The sequence below is a fragment of the Stegodyphus dumicola genome, chromosome 1, assembly GCF_044657685.1.
Source record: "Stegodyphus dumicola isolate Sdum_Otavi_A_Nest chromosome 1, ASM4465768v1".
NCBI lineage: Eukaryota > Metazoa > Arthropoda > Arachnida > Araneae > Eresidae > Stegodyphus > Stegodyphus dumicola.
Window position 1 is genome coordinate 129,594,658 of NC_140768.1, and position 13,325 is coordinate 129,607,982.

The following is a 13,325-nucleotide window of genomic DNA, read 5'->3' on the forward strand; positions in this document are numbered from 1 at the left end:
TCGAAGCGATTTTTTCGAAATTCGAATTCGATTTTTTTTTATTTCATGTTTTGTGACGAAATCGTATCATTTTGAAACATAATGGGCTATAGGAAAGCGAGATTTTACTCTATACGCTCCATTTTCACATCGTCATGAAACATAGGCACTTAGCTATTTTACGAACTTAAAATAAATTTCGTGTTTCAATAAATCAATTAAATACGAATTTATTTAACAAAGGGAGCTTAACACTTTTTCAACGGGATTTTTTCTAAAAAAGTTTATTTTTAAAAATGTACGGTTTATTTTTCTTTGATTTTTGGACACGTTAAATTTTCATCCTTGCGAATGCTTTTACAAAAAGAACTTTGGAAAAATGATAATATTTTGTATTTTTTAAAGATTTTTTAAATGAAGCTTCCGAGTACACTTCTCACATCTTTACAAATGTGATTTTGGCAACAATTTTCCTGTCTTATTGTTGTTGATAGATTTTTGATGAAATCGCATAATTTTGAATAGTTTCATTCTTTTAGAAATATGGGTTTGGCAACAATTTTTCATCGTATTTCTTACGTCACTGTTTTTAAGAGAAATCGCATATTTCATTGTCATTTTTATATAAATATTATATATATATATATATATATATATATATATATATTTTTTTTTTGATAAAGTTGTTTTGTGGAGTAAAATTCTGTGCGGAATTTTATGTTTTTTGAGTTGCTTTCATGTTATTTTTTGCTTATTTTACTGTTTATAAGATATTGAAAAGTTTTGCATGATTTTTGTTCTTCTACGGAAAGTTGGTTAATTTTTTAATTAGGATAATTAATATTTATATTAAGAGATATAGTTTATTTCATTGTGATTTTTTCCCTTGAAAACATAAGATAAAATATCATTAATTATACTTTGCTTTTCATAATTTTTTGTTTTTTGCATTCCTTTATTTTATTTATTGCTCATTTCACTGTTTTTAAGATATTGAAAAGTTTTGACTGATTTTTTTTAGGAAACAAAGTTCTTAACCTCCTTTGTACCATTTGAGTTCTTAAGATTTTGCAAAGGGAATTTGGTTAATTTATTTATTAGGATAATTAATATTTGTATTAAGAGATATTGCTTATTTCATTGTAATTTTGTTATACGCAATAACTTTTTTTATGAAGTTGTTCTGCAGAGTAAAATCCTACGCAGCTTTTAAATTTAACGTTTGGAGTTCCCTTCAGCCATTTTTCCGGTACATTTAAAAGCCAGACGAAGGCTCGCAGCTAAGCTGCTAGTTTTCAAATAAATTGGTTTTAAAATTTACCCGGTTCAATTTTACATTATTACGCATTTTTAACCTAAGTAACATAAATCTGTATGTCACTGATTATCACCGGAATTTCAATGCAGACTGATTATACTGCTATCACTAAAATTATATTCAACAAATATCTGGTGCAACTTTCACTCCTTCCGAGATATTGCTGAAACATTTCGTATTTTTTCCGATTTTCAGTATTTTGGCCTTAATTAAAAATCTTTAAAACCTTCAGCATTCTTCGACTGCATGCAACTAATAATTATTTTAAATAATTTCTTTTTTCCTTAATTATTACGTAGTTTTAAGAGAGTAATAAATGAAACATTTGGGTGTTTTTTAAGGGTGATAATACTAATATTACATTTGCATTTTACTTTTTCATAGACATTCACGATATTCAGAAAGGGAATTATAACTTGAAACCGTTTTCAGTGTATCATAAATTTATTGATTCAAATTAAAAATTCTTGCTTTCCTGTTCAAGAAACACTAGTAAATTTTATCTGAAATAGGAAAGATGAGACATATTAATAACAAACAAAGCAATTAATTTGGAAGTCAAAGAACAAAAATCAGCGTTATATTTTCAAATTTTCACAGTACTAGTTTCGATGGTTTTACCAAACCATCATCTTAAGCTGCAAACAGGGTTCATAGCCACATTTTAGTTAAAAAAATAAGCACCTATAAGCACTTTTCAAGAACATTTTAAGAAAAAAATAAGCACCTGTCTAATTACATTATACACAACTGCATAACCTTAAAAATTAGACTTGTAATTAAAAATATGAGAAATGCAGTATTTATGAAGAAAGAATAAGCATTACCTCAACCATGGAAAATAATTACTTTTTTTTTTTTTTTTTAATTTTAAATAATAGTTCAATTTACATAACTAGTTTACAATGAGAGGGGGGAAAAAACTATGCAGAACTAAACTATATTACAAGATTTAATGATGAAATTTCAGTTCAAAATAGAGAAAAAAATAATAATAAGGCATATTTATTGTATTCACTTGGAACCTAATAATAAATACAATTTTATTTTTCCACTCATATTGATATTTAAATAATTTAAATCTAAAGTCTAAACATTTTCTGAATTTTCATTGTATATCAGTTTTCTCTTAACAGATATTGCAAGCAAAGTAATTTAAGTAAAAAAGAGGAACATTTCTGAAATCAGAAGACAGAAATTTGCTTCATGCAGTCATTCTTTAACAGTAAAATCTTAACTAACCCGCATACTTGGAAATTGGCGAATATTCGGACAGTCGAGCGTAACTTGAAAAAAAGGAGCGGGGGGGGGGGGGGGGGGGGTAGACTGCAGCCGCTCTTTAAATTTTTCCGCTAAATAAATGCTTTTGACATTTCGATATGCGCATCATATAAAAATAAACCAATAGAACTGAAAAATATTCTGCTTAGCAAGCACAGTAAAACTCTTTTAAGTGTTCATAGACAAATCTCGGACAAAACATCAAAATTAATTATCTCTGCAAAATATTGCAAGCGTTATTGCGCAATACGTGCGCCGTAATTCTTCCCTACGTGATATTACGCAATCGGAATCAACAGCTGCCAGTATTGGGAGAATAAAGAACTAAATAACTGGGGTGTTTTTCATTCTAATTTTCAACAGACAGCGTTAAATTTCCAGAATAGAATCATTCTTCGCTTGGGTTGGTAGACCGCAGAACTTTTAGTTCTATTCAATCAAGATTGGAAAGTGACAAAAAAAAAAAAAAAAAAAGTCCGTTGCTTGTTTTGCAGCGAACTGTAACAGTTTCAATATTCGAGATTTTGTGGAGAAAGGGGAGAACCTCCCAATCTTCGTACTGTATAATGTATTGGCCAAAAAAAAAAAAAAAAATTTATTTTGACTATTCGATTACTTTTTCTTTATTTATTACTTTCGCATTTCTTTGACCAATAGAACGACGGGCACCTGTCTGTACTCTTCGTGCACACCAAAGGTTATGTTAATGCAGAGAAAGGGGAAAAGCTATTTCCGGGAGTATGATTCACCATCTGACATTCCATATTAGGAAGAAAAGTTGTTTATTTAGTTTCGGCTTTGGTACCGGGAAAAATAGCGCGTTCATTGAAGAAAAAAAAAGCACTAAAAGCAAAAAATAAGCACTAAAAACAAAAAAATAAGGGCTTTAAAGAAAAAGTAAGCACCTATAAGAGCCTTTATATTTTATTTTCAAATATAAGGACTTATAAGCACTTATAAGGACCGCTACGAACCCTGTTCAAAAGCGCAAATGAACGAGATAAGATATAATGAAAATTAGATTGTGAAAATTTGAAAACATAACGCTGATTTTTGTTGTTTGACTTCCAATTTAATGTTTGTTCTCCTTGTTATTGTATCTTAATTAAACAAAGCAATGTTGTTACTTATTAGCTTACAATATAATTTATTCAATATGGTATTTTTGTAAAGAAAGAGTGTTGCTGCACATTTGGTAAAGTATAAATAAGCATTTCATTTAATAATTATAAAAGTTATTAATTATTTGATAATTAATCATAAGAATACGAATAATTAAATATTTTTTTGGAGATATATTTTCCGGCGATATTTTTTTTTCTAGGGATCCCAGCATACATTTTTGAAGCATCATGCTCTAAATAAATGTCTTGTTTGAACATAGCATTTATTATTGACAAATCTCCAACCAAAGGAAATACCTTACTAGGGAGGATATTCAAACAAAAATTTTTATTAGAATAAATATTTTCGTTATTTTAATACTACTAATAATATACAAACATTAGTTTAAGTTCACTATAGTTGAGTGAATAAGATTGCTGGATGTTGGTAGTTTGTTGTTGGCAACCGAACAGTTTAGCTGCTTGTGGTCTTTATGATTTTCCCGATGCGTAACGTGAATTCAAGCTAATTTTATTTAGAAAATTGCCCACGAAGGTGTTCTCTTAAAGCAGATAACCCATGACTTCTTAAAAACTGTAAAATATAATCTGTGGATATTTTCCGTTATACGATAACACGAAGAAAATGATTTCCTATACGAAACATATGATCAGCGCTGTTATTGCCCGCCGTTTAATTAAATGCATCCATCTTATTCCTTACAATTAATTTTCCTTTTTCAAAGAAAGTTTGATTTCAGTAAAATGTACTATTTACAATGTGTCATTTTATTGTGCTCGTTTTTTCTGCAAATATTCAAATTCAGATCGATATTGCGTAAGTTCAGAAAGCCAACTAGTCTCCAAGCAGTAAGATAGCTGAGTGCTGGTAAATTCTAGCAGCTGCATGGGAGGTTTAGGGGTTTTTCATAAGTACAATTGATTGTGAATTAACAGTTTGCTTCCTACAAAAAAAATCTACCATGAAGGCTTCCTTTCCCTTAGACAAATAGGTCCTGTGTGCTTTATCATAATCCAAAATCTTAAGCATAAAAATCTTTTATCATAGCCGATGATGACGATAAAATATTTTCTATCTGATGTGTCAAGTTAGCATAATTGTATATTTCTAACGAAAATTCTTTGGCTCATGTTACCCTATAATGAAAAAAAGATTCAAATTGGTTTTTAGCTTAAACAGTATTTTCATTATTAATTATATCACGAATTTTATCAATAGTACTCTTAGTATTAATTGCAGGCATGTATTCAAGAATATAATATAATAATAAAGCTGTGTCTAATGATTACGGCTAAATTTTATATAAAATTTTATAGTATAAAAATTTAGGTTCATAGGTCAGCCATATTTGAAAGAGTACTTGTGTATTATAAGAAAAGAGAGAGAGAAATTTAGGAATCAAAAAATTTACCACGAAGTAATATAAAAATGCAATAGAATACAAAAGAGTACAATACTATTTCATGTTTTGTGGATATACTTGAAGACAGAAACATGTTTCAGCTGTATTCTTCCATCGGAGAAAAACTTTTCATATGAAGCTATTTTATTTTAAATCTTTCACTATACAAGTAATACAAGAGCAGTATAGGAATTTCTTTTCTTAATACCCAACCAAAGAGCTAAGGGGACGTACAATGATTAACATACAATGGGTGCCTTGAATTATTTTGCTTTACATGCAGTTTCCTTATATATGTAAAACAAAATAAACTTTCATCCATTCCAAGATTTCAAGAACTCACAGAGAGAGAGAGAAATATCTATAACAAATTTTATTGCTGTCTGACTGATTGCTTCGGGAACGTCTTCCACCTCAAGCTTTCAAGCTTCAAGCTATTCAAATACGAACGCTTCTCAGGAAAGCCATTTGGACCGCATCTACTTTGTTAAAGAAAACCTTTTGGGGGTAAAATCATCCACTTCATCGGGTTTTTCAAACAAAGCAGTCAGTGGTCCTGTTACTACCTGCTGACCTAGAGAAATTTCTGAGAAACTTTTAATCGAAAAAAACGAGTTTTATATTTTTAAGAATTTCCATTCTGACAGCAAGATTTTGTTATTTTTCATTAATAGATGAAAAGAAACTAATTTGTTTTTAATAAAGAAGAAAAAAATTAATAAGCTTATTTAAATTTTTTACACAGCACCGAGTAAGGAGACGAAATTTAATTTTCTTTATAAATATTTTTCTCAGACAATACTTTAGTGTTTTTCAAATTACGAGAATAGCGCGTTAGTGCATGAATTTTCAAATCAGATTTATTTAATTAATATATATGGATATGCCGAACAAAATGGATATATATGGATATGCCGAAAAAATCTCCCCTGAAGACTTCCTTTCCCTTAGACAAATAGGTCCTGTGTGCTTTATCATAATCCAAAATCCTAAGCGTAAAAATCTTTTATCATAGCCGATGATGACGATAAAATATTTTCTATCTGATGTGTCAAGTTAGCATAATTGTATATTTCTAACGAAAATTGTTTGGCTCATGTTGGCCTATAATGAAAAAAAGATTCAAATCGGTTTTTAGCTTAAACAGTATTTTCATTATTAATTATATCACGAATTTTATCAATAGTATTCTTAGTATTAATTGCAGGCACGTATTCAAGAATATAATATAATAATAAAGCTGTGTCTAATGATTACTGCTAATTTTTATATAAAATTTTATAATATAAAAATTTAGGTTCATAGGTCAGCCATATTTGAAAGAGTACTTGTGTATTATAAGAAAAGAGAAAGAGAAATTTAAGAATCAAAAAATTTACCACGAACTAATATAAAAATGCAATAGAATACAAAAGAGTACAATACTATTTCATGTTTTGTGGATATACTTGAAGACAGAAACATGTTTCAGCTGTATTCTTCCATCGGAGAAAAACTTTTCATATGGAGCTATTTTTTTTTTAAATCTTTTACTATACAAGTAATACAAAAGCAGTATAGGAATTTCTTTTCTTAATACCCAAACGAAGAGTTGAGGGGACGTACAATGATTAACATACAATGGGTGCCTTGAATTATTTTGCTTTACATGCAGTTTCCTTATATATGTAAAACAAAATAAACTTTCACCCATTCCAAGATTTCAAGAACTCACAGAGAGAGAGAGAGAGAGAAATATCTATAACAAATTTTATTGCTGTCTGACTGATTGCTTCGGGAACGTCTTCCACCTCAAGCTTTCAAGCTTCAAGCTATTCAAATACGAACGCTTCTCAGGAAAGCCATTTGGACCGCATCTGCTTTGTTAAAGAAAACCTTTTGGGGGTAAAATCATCCACTTCATCGGGTTTTTTAAACAAAGCAGTCAGTGGTCCTGTTACTACCTGCTGACCTACAGAAATATCTCAGAAACTTTTGTTCGAAAAAAACGAGTTTTGTATATTTAAGAATTTCCATTCGGACAGCAAGATTTTGTTATTTTTCATATATAGATGAAAAGAAACTAATTTGTTTTTAATAAAGAAGAAAAAAATTAATAAGCTTATTTAAATTTTTTACACAGCACCGAGTAAGGAGACGAAATTTAATTTTCTTTATAAATATTTTTCTCAGACAATACTTTAGTGTTTTTCAAATTACGAGAATAGCGCGTTAGTGCATGCATTTTCAAATCAGATTTATTTAATTAATATATACTGATATGCCGAACAAGCACACTTTTGCACACATACACTGTATATTAGTACATACATAAAAATGAAATAAAATTTGAAAACAAGCAATTTAAAAACTACTGTATTGAAAAATTATTGAATATTTGTTTTTACCTCATTTTTTTTTCGTTATATACATTTACTTCAGTTTTTTTATATGCATTTACTTAATTTTATTTTCTTATATGCATTTACTTAATTTTATTTTCTTATATGCATCTGTTAGTCTTTTTGAAAAATTTTTAGATTTTTTGAGTATGGCAAAGGAAACGAGATCTATCAGCCGAAGGCAATGAATGTCTCCATGGACGACTTTCTAAGTAAAACGTACTCATGTTCATGTTACACATAGGAGAAATCACAAAATTCAACCAGTTCGTTTGTTTGGGTTCGAATACGAGTCGAAACAGCCATAATCAGATATCTTAGCCAGGAGGCCATTGACTGGGTTTGACAGATTTGGAAACCTAATAAATAGTATTTAATAAATATAATATTATTAAACGAATCGGATTTATATAAAGCAAATAAAATTCTTATATCGAACACAACTAAAACTCGATATAAGTTACACTGACAAACTGATGTGTAATAACACTGATAAATTAAAATACTAAACAGAATATACATTAATTCTACATAGATAATTTTTTGTAATGTATTTCGCTGGGAATGTCTGGCCGCAAAATCCTGATTATATATACCCTTATTTTAAGGTTGTCACATATCTGATGGTTTGACTTTTACCTCAAAACACAAAGAATCCACAAAATTCAGTAAAATTAATAACTTTATTTCCCTGTTGAAAATTCGCTGAATCTTTTCAAGTATAAAAGCACACGCGCCAAGCAGTTTGCTTTAAATAAATATATGCAGCAACGAGAAGATGCGCTTTTGACAGCAACTCATTTCGAAAATCGAAAATTTTTCTAAATGTAAGAAATTTGTCGCTTAAATTAATTTTTCATTAAACAAAAAACAAAATATAATTGCATATTATTAAAAGAATTTTATTGATAATTCAGATTCTGAAAACAAGAACATTGTTGTTATAAAAAACAAAGAAAAAATAAACAACATATTTCATTCAACGGGGGCCAATTTTGGCGCATGAACTTTTCAACGTAAAAATATTTGAAGTATGTTATGGATAAAGGTTTATTTGATTATTGCAAAGTACTCGATGGTTATTTGCCTAAGGTGAACGATGCCTTCGTTCGAGGACTGCCTAACGGAAATTGGCTTGCATACATGTTACACACATGGAAAACTAAGAAGATCATCTTGGCAACCAGCCTGTTTGCCGGGATTAGAACCCCGGACAGAACCACCAGTTGTTCCGTTAGACTCCGCTCAGTCGCTGGTGGGCTCTCCGATAACGGAAAAGATCAAAATTTCATATTAGAGGAAAAGTGGTAGCATAGTATAATTCGAAGTTATTGCCATTTCAGTAATGTGAAGAGATTTCAAGAATGTTTAATTATTTTATTTAGCTTATGACAAACTAAATAAAATAATTAAACATTCTTGAAATAGCTTCTCTTAACATACTGGTAGTTTGACCTGCATTCAAATCCCCGTGAACAAGCTGATTGTATGGGCGTTTTTATGGTTTTAATTTTTTGTAGTGCGAGACTGTTTCCCTTAGAAAATCTGTCACAAAAGCATACCTCCCCTTAGACAGATCGCCTTCACGTGCTTAATAATCTAACAAGCCAAACCAAACACAACCCGAGCGAGGACTCATAGTCAAGGCACGTCATCATGAAAAGCTAACTAAAATTGGCTCATATTCACATTAAACATGGGCAGCAAAAATTCGCTAAAACTGGTATGCAGGCAATCCATTCGTCAGGATTTGAACCCGCTTGAAACTATTAGTATTCGAAGATTTTACCGCTACTTCATTGGCGGCCTTTTGTAGTATCTGTAAGAAAAGTAATCGCAAAGACAAAATCATTGCGTACCGACGGATGAATTAAGTTCGGAATTCAAATAATAACTTTCATTCGCGCTATTGCTGTTAGCATTGACATTTGGACAGATGTTAATTTATTTTAAATTCTTTTAATGTAATTAATTTATATCTTTAAATAATTGATCTTTTGACTGCAATTTTTTGTGCGGAGTATATCTAACCCTTTCGTACACTAACTGTTTTAATTAATTTACACTCCATTAATTTTAAGAGACTTTATATCGATAGATTTCTTTCCAAAAATGTTTTAAGGATTACATATTTTTTTCTTTAGATTTCAAAACATTTTGGATTTAAAATCTTAATAATAAAATTTTTAAAACAAATATTTCTAGAAGTTCCTTGAGTGTATTCATTTATTCCATTTAGTTGAAGTTTTGAGTAGAATATCTTCCTTTCAACATTCATATAATTTTTATATGTCAGTTCGCCATTTCTACGGAGCGTAGAGCCACACATACGAGTACAAAACTCAGGCATGCTGAAAGCACAGTTTTAACATTTAAGAATGTAAAAAAAAGAATATACCATTATAATAACGCGCATTTGAAATACGAAGGCAAACAAGAAAGCTGGTTGCAACATTTTATATTTTTTCCTGAAGAATCAGAAATTGTAATCATTTTTCAATACAAAAATAAAATATTTGATTCTATAACATATAGGCATAGAGGCGTCCTCCGTTACAGTTACAATTCTTATTTTTTCTTGTTTCTACTAAAATTCGGCAATGTACTATAACAACGTCGGATCCTGTTTGACTTTCATTTGTATAAAGTACCACAAGGCAAACAGTTGTAAAACGATTTATCTTCTTTCGCAAACTTTTAGTCGGCACACAAATACATACCTGCTGTCTGACAAAGATACTTCACTCTAAGGACTTTTTCCTAAAGTGTTCTTTTCAAAGAGACTTCACACCCTATTAAGACCTTTGTGTCAACTGACAGCCACCTGCAGAAAGGTAGGGGAAGGAAGACCAGATCGCGTCGTCTAAACACGTCTTAAGCAATCTTCGCAAAATTCGAGCTTCGTGTATACACGTCTTAAGCATTTTTCGTGTGATTTGAAATTCGTGTAAAGACGTCTTAAGCATTTTTAAAGAAATTCCGAAAACGTTTAACCGCGTCTTAAGCGGTTAAAGGGTAATATTCATCGTTAATACATTTTGTTACTACAGAACTCCTGGAATAGCATGGAAACCTATCATGGAAAATTGTCATAATGAATCTAACCTAGCACGGTAAATTGTCATAATGCTTGTATTTCAGTCAGGAAAGACCACATACCTTATTACTTTTTTCTACACCTCTAAAAACCTATATCACCAATTCTTCTCTATCTTGCTTTATATCACATATTGGAATGCCCTTTTTCAAATTTATTTATTGCAGAAATATACAATTCTGCATTATTAAATTTTGTCTTGTATGACAAAATAAAAATCTTGTGAAAGTTCCATGTTATTAGTGGGTAAAATCATTAATCATATGAATTTTTATACTTCTTTTAATTTTCCCCATTAGTATAATTTAGGTATAAATTGATACAGCTATGTGTGGGAAATAAGTTTTAGAATAAATAAATAAAATCTTATATGACTATGCTTTTAAAATATTTTAAGCAGATAAGTAAAAAAATTATTCTTTACGTATAAGGCAGCTATTTACACAATATTAACCCTCTGAGCGTTATGGCCGTCTTTATCTGGTCATGAGATTTTTTTTTCATTTGTTATATATTAGCTTATAATTTATGATATTTCGCTTTCTTACTTTCTTTAATAACATAAATATCATCTTAATAAATGTAAGTTTATGAAAATAGAGCCTAAAGTAAGTAAATATACAAGTTTAGCTAATAAAGTGTCTTTGAATACAGGTCTTAATGACAGATCCAAAAACATGTGCCGCTCAGAGGGTTAATGATGAACTTAATTAAAACAATTATCATAATTTTACTATTTTTGATAACTGAATTTATATCACTTACAAATCTAATACTATTTTAAAAATTAATATTAAACTTCAATCTTATTACAAGTTATTTGAATAAACCAATGATTTTTCACGATGAACCACATGCAGGATTTTGCATATGCATGTAAAATTTTATGAATATTCAGAAAAATCTAGAAAATAAAATCAAATATTGTCTGGATTATTGACTGAGCTTGGGAATAGAAATTAGCATAGTGAATAACAAGTTTGTTGAAATAAATTATGTGACTTTCCTTAACTTTTCACGCTAGAAATAAAATTCCATAATTGCTTATGTTCCCATTCTAAATTTTGCAAAATCAATTTATAACAGTCACAAAGTACCATGACATTTAGTAATTCCAATCAGCACTTTAAACCTTAATATTATTAAGAAAATATATACATTATATTCATATTGGTCTGAATGTTGGTAATGCTTCATATTGGTAATGCTCAAGGATTTTAATTTTAATTGAATCATTATTCCAATTGGGACTTTAACCCTTAATATTATTAAGAAAAAACATACATTATACATTTTGCTCTGAATGTTGGAATTAATGCTCAAGGATTTTCACTTTAATTGCTGGGGGTGGGAGGCTTTATACTATGGAAAGCAAATTATGACAAATGGAAATCAAATTAAACTTTAAAAAAAAAGGGGGGACGTAATGTTTGCATGTTAGAACTCTGTGAAAGACACATAAATTTTTATTTTCATCAACATACCAAATTTACTGACTACTTAAGCCTTATCTACAACAAAATACTAAATGCAAAGAAATTTGCTAATATTTTTATTAAAAAACTATCATCAAGCTAGGCATGCTATCAAATTTTATACACTCCTTGATATTTTTTCACACTAGATGCCAACATATGCATCTAGAATGATTTATTGTTTATATAACCTTTAATTAGATAGTCTGCCATTGAAAGCCTTGGCTCTATTTACAATTTTAATGTTTTTATTTTCTAAATGATATTTTTAATAACAAAATTATAACGATGTGTTATAATACTAATAATACAATGAGTATTATAAGCTAATGATGCATTATATGGGCCATACCTTATCTGCATAACAGTTGCTGGCACATTCACCCAAGGATTAATTAGTTTCAGTAATCATAAAACGAATCTTGCTTTAATTTACAAAGAATTTTAAACATCACAACAAAGTTCTAAACTTAAACTCCAATTAAAATCCACTCTTAAAATAAATATTTTCTTAATGTAATACTGTCGCTGTTACAGTAACCAACAACACATAAAACAGTTTTTCTGAAATATTTCCTTACAAAAGCAGGCAAGACTACAAATGATTCAGGAGGTTGAATTGATGATTGCTCATACTTAAATTACAAGCAATAATTTTGTTCATGATATTTAATGATTCGCTGTTGCATTTAAAAAAAATTAATTAGTTTATATATATATATATATTTGGAGACATTAAAAATAAAGATTCCCTCTAGTAAACAGGAAATACTTCAGCTTGAGAAAACAACATGAAATACTGAGCTAGACAAAATATTTTGTTTTTGCTTACATAGATGAAATAACACAGCCATAATATAAACTACTATATACTCTTTTTGAAATTTATCATTATTTTGAAATAAAATAATTTAAACCTACATCTTGAATTAAATCTGAAGGGCTGGTGGACAATCTAGACTTATCACCTTCCATTTCTAATTGGTAAAAATGCGCACTTGATGATGTTTCTTCATTTTCAGGCATGAAAGATTCTTGCACAGATTCTTCTTCATCATCAGATGATATGGTGACACATACTGCTACAAAATAAATAAATAAACAAATAAAACAGAATATTTAAAATATATTACGACCGTTTAAGGACTTTCACGATCAGTACAATATGATGACATTATAAATAAAATATATACTTGTATGCAAGCATTCCACACTTAATCAAAAGATAAAAGACTATAGGTTTATTAACTAGAAATTCAGTTTTCTC

The 13,325-nt window shown here is 29.4% G+C and overlaps 1 protein-coding gene across 3 annotated transcripts in view; it reads right to left on the reverse strand.

Moving 5' to 3' along the window:
- The window catches only part of LOC118197251 (uncharacterized), a 205,292-nt gene that overhangs the window by 68,792 nt on the left and 123,175 nt on the right, over positions 1 to 13,325 (reverse strand). For all 3 annotated transcript variants that reach the window (XM_085820489.1, XM_085820500.1, XM_085820494.1), the window contains exon 9: positions 12,980 to 13,140. In XM_085820489.1, the coding sequence (XP_085676615.1) occupies positions 12,980 to 13,140 (161 nt within the window). The remainder of the gene's footprint in view (positions 1 to 12,979; positions 13,141 to 13,325) is intronic.